The sequence below is a fragment of the Corvus kubaryi genome, unplaced genomic scaffold (assembly GCF_017639235.1).
Source record: "Corvus kubaryi isolate FWS band 111438036 unplaced genomic scaffold, C.kubaryi_AGA036_p1.0 37387, whole genome shotgun sequence".
Taxonomy (NCBI): domain Eukaryota; kingdom Metazoa; phylum Chordata; class Aves; order Passeriformes; family Corvidae; genus Corvus; species Corvus kubaryi.
Genome location: NW_024581129.1, coordinates 14,938,972 through 14,961,427, shown reverse-complemented (window position 1 = coordinate 14,961,427; position 22,456 = coordinate 14,938,972). Strand labels below are relative to the sequence as shown.

Sequence of the window (22,456 nt, the reverse complement as noted above, 5' to 3'; positions counted from 1 at the left end):
ATCTTGCACGCTGAAAGTCAGCTCACAAGCAGGACGTGACCCCCAGGGACGCAGCAGCGCCTGGCCAGCCCCGAGGCAGGAGAACGCAGCAATGGGCAGAGAAAGGGGCCCCGAGCAGAGCAGGGCAGGCAGGAACAGCTCTGGCTGTGGATGGCAGAGCCCCGGTGGCAGCCGGCAGGAGCCACGCTCCGGTGACCTGCCAGGGCCAGGACTGAGCAAACACCTCCGGCTCCCCGGGCTCAGCAGACACAGCCACGGACGCTGCGCCCTGGCTCCCGGCGCTCCTTCTGCGGTGTTTATGTATCTCCTGTCTCCCCTGAAAGTTTTCGGAGACAAAAGCGAAGGGAGCACAATGGATGACAAACATCGCGGCTCCGATTTGAAAAGGTTGGCTAATTTACAAGATAAATAACGTAACTGCCTCCTTTGCATTTACAAACACCTTCCGGGGAGGATGTGAAGGCGTCCAGCATCACAGCCACCTCCAGCACCCACCTCCTGCCCTCCTCCCGTCACCCCTCCATTCCCAACAGAATCCCTGGAGCAGGACTGGAGCCGCGATGCTCCCGCACCACAACCCCCCAGCTCCTGGTCCCGTTCCCAGTCTCATGACACAGGACTGGTCTCCCCTGTTGCTTCAAAATCCGAGTCACACGACAGAGGAGACAAAAAGCTGCTGAGATCATCTTGGAAGGGATACTGCTGCTCCTGACAACCACAGGGGAGATGCTTCAGGCCTGAGCCTGGCGTGCTACGGCACAGAAAGACACTCCAGACAGCTGGCAGAGCTGCTTGGTTTGCTTGAAATCCTGTAATTTCTGCACCATGACCAAGTTTTCCAGCACTGGAGGCAAACAGGGGCCAAGCTGATCCATCTCTGACTATTAATCCCTGGCAAAAATAATTATTTATGTATGTGTTTTGGTCAAAAAGCAGATTTCTAATCAATCATAGGCATGTTGTTGTTTTAAACCTTCCTGGGCACCACCTTTCAACCAGAACCTTGGGCTGGTTTTCATTTTGCTCTGAAGCACAAGAGGCAGGTCACCACCACGGTCAGAGAGACAAGCTCATTGAACAGAAAAAACTCGTTATGCTCCCAGTGTATCCCAGTAAAATTCCTTAAAAAGATGGGTTTTGGTGCAGGAGCAGTGGGGGCTGAGGGGAGCTGGGAGCAGAGCTCTGGCAAAGGCAGCACAGCCAGCAGCTGCTCGTGGCCAGGATAATGGATTTTATCCATCTTGTGAGGGGAAGAACGGAGCAAACAGCCCCCAAACAGCCCAGAGGAAGCCCAGCCCGGGCAGAGGCACTCGGGGACAGGATTCCTCCAGGGCAGAACCAGGTCTGGGTCCCAGGCAGCCCCAGGGCCCTGCTGCACATCAGGAACCGACCCGCGGGGCTGGGGTGGGGGCTGGTCATGGGGTGCAAGGCAGCAGAGCCCAAAAACTTCCTGTTTCCAGGCAAGAACCCCGGCACAGCCTCAGCTGCCAGGCTGTCTGGAGAATCACAGAATCATCAAGGTTGGAAAAGACCTCTAAGATTATAAAATCCAACACCCAACCCAGCACCACCACCATTTTCCATGTCCTCAAGTGCCACATCCACACATTTTTTCATTGCTTCCAGGGAAAGGGGCTCTGCCTCTTCCACGAGCAGCTGCAGCTCAGCACCCACAGAGGAAGGCAGAGCCAGGCTCTGCCAGGGGAAACACATCCCTGCTGCAGGAAAAACATCCCCCAAAATCCTCAGCTGGAACGAGCTCCCACTCTCCCAGTGAAAAACCTGTGGTTGCCCCATCCCTGGAAGTGTCCAAGGCCAGCTTGGATGGGATAGTGAAAGGTGTCCCTGCCCAGGGGTTGGAACGAGGTGAGCTGAAATCTCCATTCCAGCCCAAACCATTCTGGGATTCTGAGATAAATTTTATCTATTTGTTCTTTAGAGCAACATAAAAGTGCACTGGAGCTTTCCAGTTTTTCTACAAACATGGATTTGCAGCCAAAAAATAGATGTACCAGAGACAGCCACAGAAATCCTGCACACAGGGCAGGCAGCAGAGGGCCCGGAGCATCCAAGCAGCCAACAGGAACAAATGCCAGCTCCAGTGGTTTCCAAACACCTGTGGAAGCACATGGATGCTCCAGGCAGCAGCACCCACACCCAGGAGCTGCCGAGGGTGGGGCTCTGCTCTGCTCCCCCCACACCAGTGGCTGCTACAGCCGGGGAACCAGGAGGAGCTGCTTATTCCTGTCTGCATTCTTTCCATCAAAAAATCCGAAAATGCAAACTAAAAATATCTCGCATTAATTTGTATAATCGCCAACTATTCCTACAGGAAAAAACACAGCATTTTTGTGAGGAAAAAAAAATATTTTAATTATTAAAGTAAGAATTCTGGTTTTCCCATTTGAAATATTCCCAACAGTAGTGTCCTTTTTTCCTTTCCTCTTTGAAATGCTTCTTCCTGGCTCCAGAGAAAATCTCTTTTGTTGACATATCCCCTCTCCCCTCCTCCCCAGCTCTCCCGGAGCTGCCTCAGCCCACCTCCCGCAGGACAGCATCACCGGGATGCTCTCCCTGGAGCAGCCCTCTCCTCCTAGAGGGGTTCTTCCCCCACCGAGGGGCTGTTTGAAGGACATAACCCACCCAAACCGCCCCGCAGGAGGGTGCCAGGCTCCTGCACCAGGGGGGTGGACAGAGGATATTCTGTGCCCAGCCACCTGCAAATCCCAGTGGCATCTCCTCCCTGCCCCCGGGCTCTGCCACTGCCCCGCGGGCACTCACAGCTCCAACGCGTCCATCCTTCCATTGTCCCCACGTGCCGAGGACACCAAGCCCCCTCCCCTCATCCCCAGGTGATGCCGACGCAGCGGGACATTCCCCAGGTGTTATGGGGCAGGCAGCACCCCCAGAGCTGTCCTGTGCCTGGCACGGCCCCCCCAGCTCCCACTCCCACCTGGAGCAGAGTGACAAAGCCACCTGTGCCACCCAAGCCAGGAGCCGGGCTGCCCAGTGTCCCCTTGCACCCTGGGGGCTCACAGGTGCCCCCACACATCCCGGGGACTGCCTGGTGTCCCCACACGCGCCAGGGACTCCCTGATGTCCCCACACATCCCAGGGGCTGCCCCATGTGCCCATGCATCCCAGGGGCTGCCCAGTGTCCCCACACCCCCCAGGGACTGCCCTGCACAGGCAGGAGCAGGCAGAGGAGGGCACCCAGGGACAAGCCCATTCAGAATCTTCCCCGTGCCAGCCAGCACTTCTCTCAGAAGCTGTTAACATTCCCACCGCTGTCTGGAATCACTTCCTCCCTCATCTCCGTGCACAAATCCCAGTGGGGATTGCTGGTGCTTCTGTTTCCTACCTGCGCCCCCACCCAGCTGTGACTCAGTGCCAAAACAGTGGGACCTGGGAATCCAGCAGCCTTTCGAGCAAAGCGTGACTCACAGGCCAGGGCTTTCTGCTGAAGGAGCTGGCTCCTGCAGTCACGCTCCGTCTGTAATTCCCCTTAATACCAGTATCATTCCCTTCCTCCCACTACCCCATCCAACTACCACTCCAAAATAAAGGGTGCCCATTCATCTTTTTCTGCCTAATCCAGGCAAAAATGAGCTTCAGCTTGTGCAGAAATTAGGCAGCTCCCAAGCTCATCTCCCATCCCAAAGATTGGCTTTCAAAGGAGACTGGAACCCAGGCAGAAAGGGAGAAACCGCGTGCAAACCTTGTCTTTAGCTAAAGCATGGCCCAAACCCCAAAGAGATGACCCTGAGAGCTCGGGTGTGCTTTTTGAGTCTGTCAGATGCAGGAAGCTTTCCCTGCCAGCTCCCAGGCCACACATACATGCACTTTTATGGGATAGATCTTCAACATGCCTCCACCCACAGCCGTGGGAGCAGGGTTCGGAGCAGCAGGAGGAGGCAGAGGCCCAGAGCATCCCTGGCTCTGTCCACACCACCTCCCCCTGCACCCCGACAGCGCAGGAGGGGACAGAGCCACAGCCCGCAGCGAGACCAGGAGCTCTCTGGAGCTGAGCCCACATCACTGGGGGCTGGAACCAGGAATGCACCCAGGTGTCCCCCAGTGCACAGAAACCACGGAGAACCAGGATAAGTCAAGGTTCAGTGGAGAGCCCCTTGCAAGGACAGGTTTGATGGGGAGACAGATTTCTTCTCCGTGCTGCTCCCCAAGCCCCCTCTCCTCACAGATCCCGGGCACAGTGCTGCAAACAGTGGGGAGAACAAAGCCAAAAAGCTTCTTTAGGTTTAATATACAAAGCCCAGGCAGCTCAATCAAGCAACAAAAGCTAAATGTCATTTCCTCCCGTGGCACTGCCACTCTGCTCACAGCCGTTCACGTCTGACAGCTTGTCATCATCATGAGACACCGGGGACACAGCCTGGGGAAAGGCTGGCACCGAGGGCAGGGGAGGAAGGCTCAGCCCTACAGCCCAGCACAGATCACCAGCACAGAGGGACGTGGGGCACCTGTGTGAGCTGAAGGGCACAAGTGATCCCGCCAGGTACAGCCACACAAGGCAGGTGGGAAAGAGCACAGAATCATGGAATGGTTTGGGTTTGGGAGGGACATTAAAGCCCATCCAGTTCCACCCCTGCCATGGACAGGGACACCTGCCAGTGACCCAGGCTGCTCCAAGCCCCATCCAACCTGGCCTTGGGCATTTCCAGGGATCCAGGGGCAGCCACAGCTGCTCTGGGCACCCTGTGCCAGGGCCTGCCCACCCTCCCAGGGAACAATTCCTTCCCAACAGCTAATCTAAATCTCCCCTCTTGTAGTTTAAAACCATTCCCCCTTGTCCTGTCACTCTCTGCCCATGTAAAAAGTCTCTCTCCCTCTTTTTAGAATCCCCCTTTAGGCACTGGAAGGGGCTCTAAGGTCTCCTCGGAGCCTTCTCTTCTCCAGCTCTCAGCCTGTCTCCACGGCAGAGGGGCTCCAGTCTTTGGAGCATCATTCCAAACAAGCCTCCCCCAAGAGCACACAGGCTGCCCTTGAGGACAGCCCCACACACAGCAGCCTCAGGCACCCCAAAACCTGTCACCACATTCCCAACCTCCAGCTCAATGAGGCTGAAGTTCCCCTGAAGCTCTTTCCCTCCTTCTTGCCCAGCCAAGCTGCAAAGGCACTGAGGCTCGGCTGCCTGTTCCAGTTTAGAGGATTAGTGGATGCTCAGCACCTCTGCGAAGCAGGCACAGCCTGAGTCACTACCACTGGATTTAGGACTTCCAGCGCCAGCACTGACAACTTGCGTGCAGTAGCGATGGACATTGATTTGTTAATGGGTTACAATGATCTGTCACAGCGAAAATGTGACTCCATGCAGCCACACACATTGCCCTGCTGGCATCTCAGCAGGCAAGGGAGGTGGGAGCGCTGCAGAGCTTGGAGTACAAGTGTCACAAACACCTTAGTGACTAATTCCAGGTGGAACCTTCCCGCTTAACCCAAACCACTTCCAATTTCCTTGCCAGTTTTCTCCTTTACAATGCAGGTATCTTTCTATATGGACGTGTCATTTGGAAGCAGAAAGGTTTTGTTTAAAACATGCCAAAAAACAAAGTAGGAAAAGTCAGTCAAACTCTCAGCCATGCAGGAGAGCCCCTCAGAGACGCCCCTTTGGGCATCTTTACGTGCCATCTTTACCTGTCCCGTGCTGAGTGCTGCTAACACAGGAGCCGTTCCTTCAGCGCAGTTTCCCAGCCCCAGAACTTGCCAGTTCCTCCCGTCCCCCATCACAATTGTGTGCTTGAACACAGACGTGCTGCCAGAGCTGAGGAGATATTTTTAAGCACCCAAAAACAACTAAGCACAATCCTGCCAGGAAAACATTCCCCACTACCCCTCCCCACCTCAAAGCCCATCAAACTGCACAGCGAGGACATGGATCAGGACATCGGTGTGGAAAAGACCCCCAAAGGAGTGGAGGTAACAGCTCCCCATGGCAAAGAGCAGCTCCTTGGTGCAGCTTCCCACAAGGCTGGGGACAGGCTCTGACCCTGGGAGCAACAGGAACACTTGGACCCACCTCTGCCCCCCAGGAGTGCAAAGACGAAGCATCACCCTGGCCCCCCTTCTTCAGATTATCTAATAACATGGACAAAAACAGGCCCAGCAAGTTGTAATTTTTATGTAATTTAATTCTTATATAATCTAATTCATTGTTAATTAACACCAACTTCCAACTCGGCTATTGAGAGAAAAAAGGCAGCGGAACCCTAAAGCTGACACCCTGCAGGCCCAGCACAGCCAAACTCCTCTCCTCCCCCTTCCCCACGCTGAGCTTCCCTGGGTTTCACCACAGGTCACCCCAAGCCAGGGAAAAGCTCCTCTCCTGGAAGCCGCTGAGGACGTAGGATCTTCACCCCGCAGGTTTTTGGGGGGTGTCAGCTCTGCTGCCTGCAGGGCTGAAGGTGACCCCCAGGAGCAGGACACAGCATCCAACCCCAGGCACCAGTCTCCCCCTCTATTCCCCCATCCTGAATATCTTCTTTTCCATAACTAGGCAGTGATCTCCTGAGGAGCTCATCAAAGCCCCTCTGTGGGGACCATATGGGGCTCTGAGGACCACAGAGAAGGGGAGAGGTGCAGCTGTCAAAGAGGGAACAGGCATCAACTTCCTGAAGCCAGGGAGCAGATCTATCCCAGAACAGTCCTGGGCCAACAGTGAAAGCCACTGAACCAGTCCACAAGTCCCTGCCTAGAGGAGAAAATTTCTCTCAAAAGCCACCCCTGGACAAGACTTGGGATTCTTAATGACTTTTCATTGGGATTTTTAATGATTTTTTTACTGAATTAGTGACTGTTGCAGGTCACCTCTCTGCTGATAGCCCTGCAATTCTCAGGCAGTTCTGCTTTCCCCCATTGCACCCAGGCTGAGAGCAACTCCAAGAGCATCCTTGAGAAATTCTCCCACACCTGTTAACTCCAGCACAGGATCCCTGTCCTCCCAGAATCCCTGCAGGCCCCAGGGTCCCAGCCCAGTGCTCTGCCAGGCTGGCTCACTGCTAAGCAGCCCTGGCAGAAAACAGCAGCCTGGCAAGTGCCATCCTGCTCCTGAGAGCTCCAGCCCACCCTGGAGCCTCCCTGGCTCATTCACAGCACAGCAGGGCTGTTCTCTCAGCCCAGTTAGAGCACAACAGCCCTCACATGACAGTGATGTCCTGATCCACTTTGCAAAAGCTGCGGGAACCCAAAAATCAGTTGTCCAGACCTTTCAGTTTACAAATAGCTCACTGAGAGAAGAGCTATTAAATATAACTTGCCTTTCCCTTCCATTTCTCCTCCATCCCAGAGCAGATCCTCTGTGCCCTTCCAGCCAACACAGAGCTGGGCACGAGCACCTCAAGGCTGGCACCACCAGATGCCACAAAGAACAACCCCTCAGACCTCAGCAAGCACCCCCAGCCCCTCCTGTGCTTCACCCACAGGCACCTGCACCCCGTTCTGCAGACACATCCTCGTATCCCTGCGATGCTCCAGGCTTCCATCCCTCACGAAGCAGACCTGCTCCAGTGCCTGTCTGCTGGAGTTTTTGGTTCATCCATCACTGCTCCAGCTAGATGGAAAAAAGTTGCTGCAAATCAATCATTCGCTCCCCTGGGCTGGGTTTGGGGGTGTTCACTCACACTGCCAGTCCCTGTCCCAGTACAGCTGCACAGGGGACAGCCTGATCCCCACCTTGTCACACCTGGGGCCTCCAGGTGATCAATTTAATAACAGAAGACAGCTGTGCCACAGCCCCTCCTGCAGCAGGGCTCAGGCTGGAGGAGCCTCCAGCTGACACAACACAGAGGTACAGATTGGGACACACTCTGTGCCACAGGTCGGGGTGGAGGCTGAAGAGCTCCTGCAAGCAGCACCTTTGCCCAAAAGCACCTCCAGTGAGATGATCTCCTGCTGGGCTCTGCTTCTGCGCACAAGTCTGAGCCTACAAATTCTCAAGCCCAGCCGACTTACTCATCCCAGCTCACTCATGTTGCTCTATCTGGAGGCGTAGTTTAAAAATGCAGGAATATTATTTAAAACCATAACTGCACACCTGCTGATTTCTGTTAGGTCCTAGGAGAATGCGTGGGACCACTATATTTAGAATTTAATAACTCCAGTCAGTGCATGCTCTCGACTGAGGACCTGCCTACGTCTGTTCCCTGTGGTCCCAGGGGAATATCCAGCCTTGGGAAGAGTGGTGGGAGCCTGGCTGCCCTGAGCAAGACCAGGGCAGGGCTGTGCTGAGGGCTGTGCTGAGGGCTGTTACACATCACCCTGCTGAGGCTGGGGTGCAGGATCTCTGGTACCTCCACACGCATGGAAGCGTGGGAGCTGAGGATCTCCTCTCCGTGCTTCAATTGCCCACATTAGAGTGAAGAAATGCAGGAAAAGCAGAAAGTTGCTCGACAGAGCTGGAAGAAGCACCACCTAGAGCAAGGGCAGGGCCAGACATTGCAGCAGCTGCATTGTGTTGGCTTCTGGATCTCAGCCGTGGAGATTTCCTGGGCTTCTCAAGGTACAGACATTGAGGGGGCAGGAACAGGCAGAAGCTCAAGCAGCCAGGGTGAGAAGTGACACTGATTTCAAAGCACCCCACGCTTCAATCAACCCTTAGTTTTAGTTTCATAATCAACTGCGGCAATCAAGGGAATGGGCTCAGTATCCACAGGTGCACTCGAGCCCTGTCACTGTGGGGGTCAGGGACACCAGGAAATCTGTCTGCACACTTGGATCCAGCCCCGAGGAGCTGCCCTGGAGCAGCTGCATGGCCCAGGGGGCAGAACAGGGAGGGCACAGATCCCTGCAACTCGAGCTGGGCCACACCAGAGCACTGGGGCACACAGGGGATCTCTGCTTGGGGGAAGGGTGTCCACCAGCCCCACAAGGAGCTGAGCCCTGACAGGCAGTGAGCCACAGTCCTGCATGAGGTGACAACTCGGACACAGAATGGTTTGGGTTGGAAGGGACCTTAAAGCTCATCCCATTCCCCTCCCTGCCATGGCCAGGGATGCCTTCCACCAGAGCAGGTTGCTCAGAGTCCCACACCCACAGCCAGCATCCCCTGGAAAATCTGGTACATGAGCTACACACCTGCAATGCTTTTGTGGCTCACATCCCAGAGCCAGGAAGGTGCCATGACATCTCCCATTACAGAGGAAACCACCCAACTCACCCCAAACCCCAAGGTCCAGGGTCATAGCACCCCGTGTATGGGGGTGCACCTCCTCCTCTCCCTCGAGCCAGGCACTGGCACACGCTTGGCTGCACACAGCAAACCCCAGGCACGTCCTGTGCTCAGCAGCAGCCGGACAACAGACCTTCCTCACACCCAGCTCCACACCGGGACAGCAAAATCCTGAGGGCAGAAACCAGGGTTTCTGTCCACAATGCCAAAAAGGAGCAGAACAAAGCTCCTGGCTCTGCCAGGAACGTTTCCGGAGAAACGACTGAGTGGAGAAGAGGAGACTCTTCTTCAGCCACCGAGGGAAGAGGGGAGACAGCGGCGGCTGTGCACGTCTCACTGTCTCAGCAGCAACATGGGCAGCAGCAGGAGGGGCTCCAACTTCATTTGAATGCGTAGATATTTTAATAACCTTTACAAAGTGCTCAACAACCAGGGAAGAAGGTAAGTGAACAGCTTGGTGCTATTTTTCGCCCTGTGTGTCCCTACACAGACCTACACCCCACAGCAGCAGGGAGGCACCGTGTGCAGGTCAGCAGGAGATCTGGGGACACACTGCTCAGGCTGAGCCCACTCAAATGGGGGAGAGCCCAGAGCAGCACTGAGTGCTAGCCCTGTCCTACAGGCCTCACAGAACATCCAAGGAGAAGCCACCCAGGCACAGAGCAATTTTCTTAATTACAGTAACTGTGTTTACATGCAAAACAAGGATGTGTGCACCCCCCCACACACACACACAACTCTGAGCACTCACACGCTCCCAGAGGATTTCCAGTCAGCCCAAATGCCACCCTCTCCATCGCCACTGCGACCCCCTCATTGGTCCGTATCCCAAACAAGCTGGCAATGAACCGCGTGTCTGTCTGCCCAGAGGAGCTCCCCTCTCCATCGCCCAGACCCTTCCTACATGCCAGGACGCTCCATCAGCACCTCATACCCACAGATGCCACTTTACCTGAGAAGCCACTTCTTGCTGCCCCTGAAGAGGCCTTTGCACGGGGCAGGGGCAGGTGCAGGGAAGGGTGACTTTGGTGCAATGACCTCGCTCCTCTGACGAGGGGACAGTGCAGTGGCACAGCAGAGAGCACCAGGCAGAGGCAGGCAGGCACAGGTGCACGTGGTCACCCAGCAGACACCCAAGATGTGCCACCAACACCTGGGACGTGCCCTGGGCATGGAGACAGATGCAAGGTCCCAGAGCCTGCCGGAGACATCCCGCAGCAATGAGCTCTGTGGGAGCCCCAGACAGGAACAGGGTGATGCTTCCAGAGCCCTTGCCTTGCTCCCAGCCCCCTCCCAGCCCCAAGAGAGGTAAACGGAAAGCAAAGCACCAAGGATTGCACATCCCATCCCGCAGCCCCTGGGCACACACGGAGGCACCAGGACAGTCGGGTCACTGCTACCTCGTACCTGCACTCCGTGACACTACAGCAACAGCTCCCGCTCCGCCGGCCCCAGCGCCTGGAGCGCAGCTCTGGCCTCGACTTCCTCAGGCTGAAATACTCCGTCAGCTTCCCAAACGAAGCCATGGCTCCCGCTGGCGTCCCTGTGTCCCTCTGCACCCTCGTGCATGCTACACCCCGGCCGTGCCCGCTGCCCCGCGTGCTCCGCCAGCCCTCGGCACCGGGAGGGAGCGGGGCCGGATGGACCCAGCACAGGGCAGGAGTTCAGCCAGGAATTACTTGGACAGTCCACAGCGTGCACAGTGAGCCCCCAGATCTGGAGGGTGCTAAGTCCTGTCTCCCTGAGCCAAGCGCAGGTCACAGCTCAGAGCAGCTGGCGGCTGCACATGTATTTCATGTGATGCTGCAGAGCTGAGTGGAGGAGGAAGAGGAAAAATTGAAAGTGCTCGCTGGAAAGGGTCCCTCGGTAGCGCTGGCACAGGTCTGCGAGCCCCCACGGCGAGTGCCACTGGGCAGGTGAAGGAGCTGCCCTCTGAGGAGGTGGCCCAGCGTGGCTGTGGTGGCCCTTGGCTGAGGAAGAGGATGGGGTTTGATCTCAGAGGTGATGAGAAACCCCAAGAAATCAGCTGCTCGGATGAATTTCCAAAGGGTCTGTTCTTACAGCGTGGAGAGGATCCCCGCTTGCTCTTCCCAAGGCTATTCAGAGTCGACCAGTTTTCCTCCCTCCCTGTTTTCCAAAGCAGAAGGCACCCTCAGCTGCCAGCAGCACCTACCTACCATGACTTTCCAGCCTGTCACCAAACACCTGAGCCCAAGGAGAGGGACAGGCATTTAAAGCAAGCGAGGCTGATCCAGGTAGAGGTCACTTGTGAGCTCTGCTCCCCACGCTCCAGCACAAAGCCTTTCCACAGCAGACAGCAGACACGGGGATGCTGCGAACCCGAAGGGAAATCCTCCTGCCAGCCCTCCCCTAGTCAGGAGCACTTGTCTCTGCATCCTCGGCGCCTGACGCCAGCTGGGCGGAGAAAAAACAAGGGCTTCAGAAAAAAACCGCCCAAACCTTGCTCCAGCCCCATGGAGCAAAGCCAGATCAGGTCAGTGAAGCATATCCAGGGGAAGGGGTGTCTGACGGCGACTCCCAGCCATGCCAAGAGAGGAAACAACAAGGAAACTGGTGGTAACTGAGCTGGCAGAGCCCCAAGCTCCCTGCACACCCTTTTATCACTCTGGTGTGGATGCCATGTTAAAAAATAAGCAACCTGCATTCCTTGCTATTTCCCTGCTTAGAGCCATCCCCTGCAAGCAGCCCCCTGGCCACCAGGGACGGCCATCCACTGCCGAAAACCCTTCCTGACCTCCACTTCCCTCCTCCCTTATTTTCCTTCTTCTCCTGTAGACTCAGGCTCAGCTTTCCCCTTGGAATTAAATGCCTGAGCAGCCGGGTGCGCCCCGCGGAGCACGGCCCAGGGACACCCGGGCGGCCGCCCCCGCCGGCTGCTTGTGACCGGCAGAGTCACAGTCCCCGTCACCGTCACCGTCCTCGCCCGCGCTTTTTTGGGGGGGATCATTTGTTTGCACCATCCCTGCTCCCCGCTCCGGGCGCTGACATCCATCCCGGCAAACAGAGCGAGCCGCCGCAGACCCGCACACAAAGCCGGGGGCTGGCGATGCTCGGGGGGGCTCCGCGGCCGTGGGGGACCCTGCCAGCACCTCCGCCGGGCAGGCACACGGCCCCCGGCCACCTTCTCCCTGCCGGGCACACACGGGGAGGGAGAGCGGGGGCTGCTCCCCTCTCGCAGCTGGGGAAATAAAGCTGTTCGCGCACTGCTCCGCACAGCCACCCACCCCCGGCTCCCACCTTCTCCCTCCGAGGGGCTCCGCCGCAGCCGGGGAGGGGTCCAGGGCGCTTCCCCAAATCGATGGGTTTGTGGCGAGGGCAGAGCATCCGCCGGCTGGCTCTGTGCGGCGCAGCGCGAGCCGGTAACACTGAACCCCCTCTTATCTGCCATCGGCTCCCCGTTACCGACCGCGGTGAAATGCAACACGTCACAGGAGGTCAGATGAGCCGAAGGAGAGCGGAGGAGCCGGGGGAGAGCAGAGGGGGCTGGCGGGAGGCAGCGGGAAGCAGCCGAGGGGGAGATAAGAAAAGGAGAGGCAGAAGGGGGACAAACTCTTGTTTCCCTGCTTGGAAAACGGCACAGCACCGGCTCTCCCGGAGGGAACTGGGCTGAGGCACACACACCTTGGAGTTGAGGAGGACAGCGGGGTCACCTGGCAGCGGTGATGTTACCTGCTCCCGAGCTATGCCAAGGCAACAGGAGAGGGGCTGGACAGGGCAGCAAGAGGAGTGGAGAGGAAGAGTGGCGTTAATTTGAATCCCTCTCTTGTCCCCTTCCTCCCACCACCTGCTGGGAGGGCAGAGGAGCAGCGGTGCTGCCCCAGGGATCCTCCTTTGGCATGAGCAAAGCAGAACTGTTCAGGGACAAAAGTGCAATTTGGAAGACTGGTAAAAACAGCAGGAGGATTCGACAGCCAGACTTGCCCAGCATTCCAGCTGCATGGGGCACAGCCCTACAGCCAGGGACACCACACATTTCTGCAGTCCCCTCCGGTGGGGGGTAGGTAGGAGCCGCAGCTCTTGGCAGGGAGTCAGGCTCCCAACGAGGCTGCAGAGCTTAGTCCATGAGCCCAACAAGTGCCAGCACCTGGAAAACAAACAGGAGGGAACTCTACCTTCATGAAACCTCTGGATAAGCTGGGGATGGTGGCATTGAAGGTACCAATGCCTGAAAGATCAGACAGCTCCATAAACACCTCCATCTGTGCCCAAAAAGTGATACTCCAGACGGGATTACAGCCCCCCAGCGTACCCCATCACCCTGGACCAGGCTGACTGGGACCCATCTGGCTGAAAGCACAACCAGTGCTGGGTCAGAGGCAGCACAGGCTCCCACATCTCTCCTCTGGGTTAGTCTCTGCTTTTGTGCTGGTGGCTTAGGGCAAGGGAAGGGCTGTCTCCTTTGCCCCAAGGACATGGAACAGCCCTCAGGCTTTTCCTTGCTCAAAGAATGAGTGGTCAGCCCTTCAGACAGGGCTGTCACACCAGCTGGCTCCCAGAGGAGCTCGGTGCGTCCTATTAGGCAGCAGAGGCAATCTGCCAAGATATTGCTGAACTCTCTAATTTCACATTAACAATCTGCTGTGCTGGGGTTTGCAGCCACGCACTCAGCGATGCGACAGCTTCCCACTTCCACTTATCAGTGGCATGAAACACTTCATAAGCGAAACAGTGGTTTAATTTGCAGAGACATAAACTGATTTTTAAGAGGAGCTGCGAAGGAGATGTTAAAGCAGGAATCAGGACCCACATGGCACTGGGACTTGGGGGATGCTGAGCACAGCTGTGCTGCCACCACCCAGCCCTGGCACAGGCATCTCACACCTCTGGCTGCAGCTTTTGGGAGGAGAAAAACACCCACACGTCAAACACAGCCTGCCTGGCTGGGTCACCTCACACGTTCCTGGGCCCTAGAGACCAACATTCCCCATTTCAGAGCCCTCCAAACACAGTGAAGCCACGGCAGATGTGGGAACCAGCACCAGTCTCAGCTTGCAAACATCATCAAAGCTTTTTCAGGCAGAAGTCATCACAGCTATGTCCCAACAGCTCAGACATCCTAAGTGTGAACTAGGAAGCTTCTGTGCCAGCTCCTGTGGCCAGCCAGCACAGTGGGACAAGCCAGCCAGCCCTGGCACCATTCCCAGACTCCCTGCAGCCCCCAGCCCCTGTGCTCCTGAGCCCAGTGTGAGCAAACCAGATCTGGTTACATCTCTGTGGCTTCCCCAAGCAGCTTTTGCTCCAATTACACTTCTTAAATATGGATAGGCAGAAGCAGGGAAAGAGGAAAAGGGGGTTCTTCTGAGCTGACAGCTCCTCCATCCACTCCTATACAGTCCACGAGGACCCCAACTATATTTCTCCAGGGCTCCAGTTTCACTCCACACCCAGACCACTCAACACCAGTTAAACACACCCACTTTCCAGCCCTGGCCCTTCTGGGGAGCTGCATCTCCAAAAGCCACTCAGCAGCTGATGCAGAGCCCATCCTGCTCCTCCTTCAGCCGTGCTTCCAGCAGCTCATCCCTCCGCCAGGACAGCAGGGGGGATGTTCCCCAGTACCCAACCTCCCAGTGTTTGGGGGAAGCAATTAAAACAGGTTGAAGCCACAGCGGGAGTAGCCACTCCATCTCTACAAGTGAAACCTTGACTGGTTTAAGGCTCCCTTTCCCTCTGTTCCTTTCCCAGGCTGGCTGATTCCTGGAGAGCAGAACTCCAGCAACGCAGAGGATGCACAAGTGGAGTCCTAGACTGGAGGTGTGACATTGAGCAGTGACAGCACCAGAACAGTCTAGAAAAGCTGCCAGATGGGCCAAAGGAGGAGCTGGAGCCTGAGCAGCTCATCGGAACCAGAGCCTGGAGCAGGAGGCACTGCTGCCTGCTCATCCCAGGATGTCCTGTGGCAAAGGGCTCATTTCACTGTGGGAGCCCTGGTAACCCAGTTTCCATCTGTTGTCATCAGAGTCCTCTCCCCACAAGGGACAAATACCTGCTGAGAGCCCCAAAACTGGGTGAGAGGAAACTTCCCAATCCCCCAAGAACATCTGTGTCCTCAGGTCAGGTGGAAGAGGATTTCTCATGAGCCTTCTCTTAGTGCAGCTGGGGAGGGACCAGCTTCTCCAAGGCACCTGGGAAGGCACCTGAAAGCACCACGGGGACTTCAAAGGGCTTTGGAGCAGGAATTTTCCAAACTGCTGAAAACTGGCCACTGATCACACATCAGCTCCCTGACACATCTTTCAGCCAATACTGAAGAATTTTGATAATCACTATTTTTTTTTAATTCTGAGCACTAATTTTTGGTGTTTAGGAAATAAACTTTTTCCACCCTATTTTAAATACACTCACAGTGACTGAGGCCCTGTTTTGCACTGCTGGTTAACCCAGTGTACCAGAGAACCATCAAATGTTTTGGGATAGCTATAAAAATAAAACTGGAATACATTATTTCACAGGATGTTCAAAACCAATTATCAACATGTGCATGCAAAGAAACATGTTAAATGCAAGTATGAACTGATTTAAGAAACAAATGCACAAGAGACATCAAAACAAATCCAGAGGAGGCCACGGAGATGCTCCAAGGGCTGGAGCCCCTCTGCTCTGCAGCCAGGCTGGGAGAGCTGGGGGTGCTCACCTGGAGAGGAGAAGGCTCCAGGGACACCTCAGAGCCCCTTGCAGGGCCTAAAGGGGCTCCAGGAGAGCTGGAGAGGGACTTTGGAGTGACAGAACAAGGGGGAATGGCTTCCCAGTGCCAGAGGGCAGGGATAGATGGGATATTGGGAAGGAATTCTTCCCTGTGAAGGGACATGAGTGGGCTTGGCAGTGCTGAGGTAACAGCTGGACTCAATGATCTTGGAGGACTTTTCCAACCTAAGTTATTCCATCCAGAATTCACCAAAGCATTTCATCTTGAGTCTAAATGTGCCCGTGCTCTGTGCAAACAGGAGCCCACAGCGGCACAACACTGCAGGTCCTCTCTGGTGCCCAGAGCCCTGGAGAAGCACGGCTGGAGGCTCCTGGAGCCAACTCCTGGGAACAGCACAGCCCTGGGAGCGAGGCACACTTGCTGGCAGAGCTGTGAAGCCCTCTGGGAAGTGCTACATCTCAACACAGCTGTAATAAAGTGCAGAGTGTGCAAGAGGTTCAATAATTTCAGCCTAAGCAGGCGCTTTGCAGTAATTGCCAGCTCTATTGCATTACACACACATTTCCGTGCCGGTACCTACCACGAGCCAGCCACATCAATTTACTGATTTACCCAATGTATCACTTAGCACAACTACTCTAATTCCAGCAGCAAACCCAGATGTGCTGCCCAAATTAAGGTAAAATACCCTCATTCTCAAATTAAATTAAAATACCCTCTCTCTTGGAAGTAACAGAATCACGCAGGGAGAGCCTTGCACCACAAGGATGGGGAAGGGTTTGGAGCAGAAGCTGTAGGAGGAGAGGCTGAGGGAACTTGGTTTGTTCAGCTGGAGAAGAGGAGATGGAGCAGAGAGCTCACCGGGGCTGCAGCTTCATCCCGAGGGGCAGCTCTGATCTCTGCTCTCTGTGACCAGGGAGCGGCTGGAGCTGTGTCACGGGATGGTCAGGCTGGATATTAGGAAAAGACTCTTCCCCCAGAGGGTGCTGGGCACTGCCCAGGCTCCCCAGGGAATGGGCACGGCCCCGAGGCTGCCAGAGCTCCAGGAGCGTTTGGACAGCGCTGCCAGGGATGCCCAGGGTGGGGTTGTTGGGGTGTCTGTGCAGGGCCAGGGGTTGGACTCGTGATCCTCGTGGGTTCTTCCTATGATTCTACAAAAATTCACCTTCCCAGAGAAGCACCCAGGGAGCAGAGGTGGAACCACCACCAAATCCAGTGGGGCAGCACAGAGGCAGCACCAGTCCCCAGCACAGAGACACCGGTGCTGATCCAGTAACCCACCTGCAGCAGCTGATGAGCATCTGTCCCTGCCTGGAGCAGCGTGGGATGTGCATGCTCCTGAAATCCAATTCCCTTTTTAACCCCCCGGATCGATGGAAATTGCCAGGTTATTTCATCCCACTTCAAAAGGTTCTCCCCACTCGCAGCCCTGTGCAGTTAAATCACGGGCACACAGGGATAATTACCTCCCAAAGCAGGGCTGTCCCGGGTGCTGCTCCCTGATGGCTGTACAAAAACATAGCTCAGGCTTGCAGGGAAGAGATAAGGGCAGGGAAAAGCAGCCAGCAGCACAGGCAGCTGCAGGAGCCACACAGGCTTCTAGATACTTGCTAAGTGAAAAAAGAGAGAGAGAAAATTTGTTGATACCTCCTAAAAATAATTTGTTGAGTTCAAAAGGACTGAAGAAAGTATACAACATCAACAGTGAGGTGATGGGAAGAAACACAGCCAAAGGAGAAACAAAGACAGGATAATCTGAGGACATTTGGAGCTGGCAGGGCTGTCTTATGGGCAACGGGTGCTGCCTCTGCGGAACCATTCCCAAAAGTGGCCACATTGGCTCTGCCCCCCCACACTGCTTGAGACCCACCCGAAATTCATTTGATCCCCAGGGAACGATCTCAGCCCCAAGGCTGCCAGAGCTCTAGGAGCGCTTGCACAACCCTCTCAGGGATGCACAGGGTGGGGTTGTTGGGGTGTCTGTGCAGGCCCAGGAGCTGGACTGGATGATCCTCATGGGTCCCATCCAAGTCAAGACATTCTGTAATTCTATGGTTTAATTCTATGATTCTTTCAAATGAAAAGGGAAAAAAACCCCAGATCCTGCCCACGTGGGACAAACTGGGACATGTATAATCCCCACACACTCAAGCAGCCTGGGAACAGACCCAGCTCACTGCATGCCAGTTGTTCTTTTCCCCTGAAAAGCCAGCCCTGGCAAAACCCGAAGCAAAAATTGGAAAACTCATTAACATGATCAAAGATTTCAGAAAATGGAAAGGAGAATAATTCATGCAATTAGAGCCCAGCAAACTTCATCAGTCTTCAGAAAAAAAAAATGATAATCAATAAGGAGCAAGCAGTCTCCAGGCTGGGAGAGCCAGGGGACCGGATCGATGCAGCTGCCGGCATCCCACAGACAGCAGAGCTCCGAGGAGGAGCAGCCCTCCCACAGCTGCTCCCAACAACTGCGTCCCCCAGCACTCCTGTCAGACCCAGGGGTGCTCTTACAAGGGTTTCCTTAGCAAGCACACAACCCCCAAGGCGTCCCAAAAGGGGCCAGGCTCGCAGTGGTGTGGTCGGAGAATGAGGAGGCAGACAAGGGATGGAGCGGTTGTGCCCAGCTGCCAGCCCGTGGGCAAAGCCATCCTGGGCACACCATTTTCACTGTGTGTTGCACCCGCTCCTCCCGGTCCTGTACACACCAGGGTGTACACAACCGTGGTGGCTGCTCAGGGAGCCCCTGCTGCTCCCTTCACCCCAGCCTTGTGCCCCAGCTTTCTGAACCACCTGTGACTGCTGGGCACTGCCCACGGCTGCTGTGTCCCCTCCTGGGGCTCACCAGGGCAGGGAGGTGGCACCAGTGGCCGCTGGCTGAAGAGGGATCAAAATCAGATTAACAGCCAGGCATAGGAGATCACCTCATACACAACCAAATGAGCAGGATGAGCATCTGACCAGCTCCCTCTTAGCACCTGGCATGGCCTGCTTGGAAGGGAATTATGGATAAATCACAGAATCATGGAATCACAGACTGGTTTGGGTTGAAAGGGATCTTAAAGCCCATCCCATCCCACCCCTGCCATGGGCAGGGACACCTTCCACTGTCCCAGGTTGCTCCAAGCCCCATCCAACCTGGCCTTGGACACTGCCAGGGATCCAGGGGCAGCCACAGCTGCTCTGGGCACCCTGTGCCAGGGCCTGCCCACCCTCCCAGGGAAGAATCTCTTCCTAAGATGCAAGAGCCTCTCTGGGAAATTAATCATTCATGGCCTCGAGCTTCCCTCTGATTTGGGTGAAGTTCTTCCACTGATCCCATGGACATGGAGGCACCGTCCTGAGCACCTCCCCTTCCCAGGGCTTCACAACTCAAGCTCACCTGGACTTTTGTGACCTAGCAGCAGACCCAGCCTGGCAGCTGTGGTTTGTGTGGTGGAGAGGCTGTGCCAGGAGGAGACAGTGCTCAGACCCCACGGGAATTTGAATCCTCCCTACTCCCCAAACGAGTCCCACATCCCTCAGGAAGCACTGGCCCAGAGGGGCACAGACATCCTCAACAAGCCCAGGATCCCACACCAGGCACCATTTCTACTTCCAACTGTTTTCTTTTCACCTCTCAACCAATAATTATTCCATTTCTGCATAAAACAGAATCTATTAAGATCTTACTTCTTTCCCAAACAATAGATTAACGTAATCCTCTTACACCACCAAGCCGGCTCCGCCTGTTGCAGTCAATGATTGCAAACTTTCAAGCCTGGAGTCAAATTTTAACTTTTCCTGTCAAAACTCTGAACAGCACAATCACCAGCTAGACAGGGATGTTGGATTTACTCAGAATAAGGCTTTCCATTTAAATTAAGGCCAAAGATTTCCCCCAGGTTACCGCAATTTAATTAAAACAAAGTCAAAACAAACCTCTAAAACTTCTGAAATGCTAGTTGTGTAAAATTAAAACCTCCAGGACTGCCAGAGTACAGAGCCCAAATAGCACCCAAGGGAAAACAAATACTTCGACTTATTTCAGGAAAATAAGACTGACAAAGCAGATCACATCCAATCCTTCACAATATAGGCAATATGTTTAAAGCCCCATTGGGCAGGACAAAGACAATTACCCAGATGGTCAGAGCCACCAAAATGAGAAGCTGCATAGTGAGACTCCTCACCTGAGAGGAGCTCTGCTGCCGTACAGCTCCAAGGCACTGCTGTCCCTGCTCACATGCCCACATGCAGGCAGCAGGGACAGAGCTCCAGTCAGCGAGCTGCTCAGGGCACTCACAGCAGCTCCCTGAGCTCTGCCACCTCAGGGACACCCACAGGCCCTGGAAGTTGGTGGGATTAGCTGTGCATGGGGCAGCCACACACCGGGGTCCCAGGAAGCCCCCCATTCTCCAGTGTGAGCCCTGAGGAACCCGACTGCTTCCAGGACTCTGCCCCACATGCTCACGTCATGCTCACGCCAGGAACACATGGTTCAAACCCGACACCACAGCCCTGTGTGGTGAGACCAGGGTTTCGCTGCTGTGGAGAAAGGAGGCAGAGGAGGAGGGAGACCCTGGCATCCTGCACCATCTGCAGCATCAGCCCTTCCCACCTCTATTCCTACCTTTACCCCGCTGCTGCGTTCAAAGGGTGCTGCCGTGCTGACAGAGGGAAGAGAAACCCCAGGGAGGTGTCTGTGCAGGCTGATGGGAACTGGTTGGTGTCCCACTGTGAAACTCACACCAGCACAAGCAGAAAGGAGCAGAAATGAGTCAGCTCAGCTGATCTGCTCTGAACCAAAACACAGCCGAGTCCAACCACACTTCCTCAGCACCAGAGTGAGCTGACTCATCCCACGGCCACGAAAGCACTGCACCCGACACAGGGGCAGGGGAGGAGGGGGCTCCTTCCAGGGCTGAGGGGTTTGGACCTTGCCCCAGCACCCACCAGGGGATGAGCAATGTGAAGTTGTGCCCTGAGGAGCGAGACAACACTCCAGCCCTGGCAAAGCATCCTAGGATCCTGCCAGAGCCTGGACCACACCAGGAAAGGCCCCATAACTACTGCACATCCAGCACATGCAAACCCCAGCATCTAAGTGCTGGCTGGCCAGAGGGTTTAGTCAAGGGAGTTTCTGCCAAACAGTCAGGGTCAAGGATCCACTGGGTTCCCTCCATAATTCAGTGCCCTTCCCTAAAGAGAGGGGGCAACAGCTGTAAGGCAACACCTTTTACATACACCCCCCTGGGGTCTGTCAGGCTGTGCCAGGACACAGGGGAAGCAGAGCACACCTTGCCTGCAGTGTGGAGGAAGGAGGCCCAGCATGGCAGCCACGTTCCACAGCAGAAAACCCCCCAAACTGCCAACCTCATGAGGTCAATGTGGTGAGAAGAATAACTCACAGCACGTGCTCTGCACAGACACTGCTAGGCACTTTCCTCACTGACAGGAGGGAAACACCTTCTGCTCAAAAGAGAAAGCAAATCAGAAATTGAAACTTCTACATCAGTTACCAGCTGCCATGGGAGAGGAGATGGTGGAGCACAAGGCACTGAGGTCAGTACTTCTCCCTGTCAAATACCTAAACGCAGCATCAGAAGTGTGTGACAGAACAGGCTCCTTCCTACACCTGCTCTCATCAGTGTACGAACACACAGGCTGCCTTCAGCTAAAATGCCAAGGAATTCATCCCTTTGTCACCCCAAATGAGAAAAAAAGCTTGAAGTACCCCAAAGATTTGTTCATCACCTTTGTTTATCATTTCTGTGAACCTCAGCTCAGCCCAACACGCACCTCTGCACAAGCAGAGACACCACCACACCTCAGCCCATCTCTCAGCGCACAGGCGGGACCAGCACCACGGTACCTGTGGGGTTGAGCAGCCTCACTGTCCCATGCAGCAGCTGGCAGCAGGCAGGACATCTCTGCCAGCACCTCAGGCAGCTCTGGGAGCTGTGCTGTGGCCCCCCAAACGCTGGAGAGCCCCATCCCACGTGTCTGCCTCCCCCCGGGCAGCACGGCCGGGTCTCTCGCTGCCCAAGGCTTGCAGAAGACACAGGTGGGACTCACGGGGAGCATCATGACAGCAGCACAAACCTGCACTTCCCACTTCCTCCCTGGGTGCCAGCCCCCCAAGCTCAGCCATGGCAGATGAACTAACTGGGGCAGAGAGCCGTCCTTCGGCCACGGGCTCCCGGCCGGGCTGCCGGGGGCAGGCAGAGCTCAGTGGTGCAGCTCGGCATTGTGCAATCCCCACATGACAAAAATCGGGATATGTCCCCTCCCACAGGCCAGCAGGCAAAACTCAAGGTGCTGCTTTCCCTCCCAGGTGGGGCTCAGGAAAGTCTCTTGAGCCACTTCCAGGGCTGGAGCCCCTCTGCTCTGGAGCCAGGCTGGGAGAGCTGGGGGTGCTCACCTGGACAAGAGAAGGCTCCAGGGACACCTCAGAGCCCCTTGCAGGGCCTAAAGGGGCTCCAGGAGAGCTGGAGAGGGACTGGGGACAAGGGATGGAGGGACAGGACACAGGGAATGGCTTCCCAGTGCCAGAGGGCAGGGCTGGATGGGATATTGGGAAGGAATTGTTCCCTGGGAGGGTGGGCAGGCCCTGGCACAGGGTGCCC

General features: G+C 55.6%; 1 protein-coding gene across 5 annotated transcripts in view; it reads right to left on the bottom strand.

Moving 5' to 3' along the window:
* LOC121668873 (ankyrin repeat and fibronectin type-III domain-containing protein 1-like) overlaps nucleotides 1–22,456 on the bottom strand; it is a 245,727-nt gene that overhangs the window by 179,623 nt on the left and 43,648 nt on the right. The window contains exon 1 of one of the 5 annotated variants that reach the window (XM_042037132.1): nucleotides 12,443–12,603. The exons of 2 other annotated variants lie outside the window; for them this stretch is intronic. Coding sequence is in view for 2 of the 3 variants with exons in the window: in XM_042037128.1 (XP_041893062.1) it covers nucleotides 10,592–10,710 (119 nt within the window). In the remaining variant the exon portion in view is untranslated. Of the gene's footprint in view, nucleotides 1–10,591; nucleotides 11,574–12,442; nucleotides 12,604–22,456 lie in introns of those variants that run through there. 2 more of the 5 variants (XM_042037128.1, XM_042037130.1) reach the window with 2 other exon arrangements.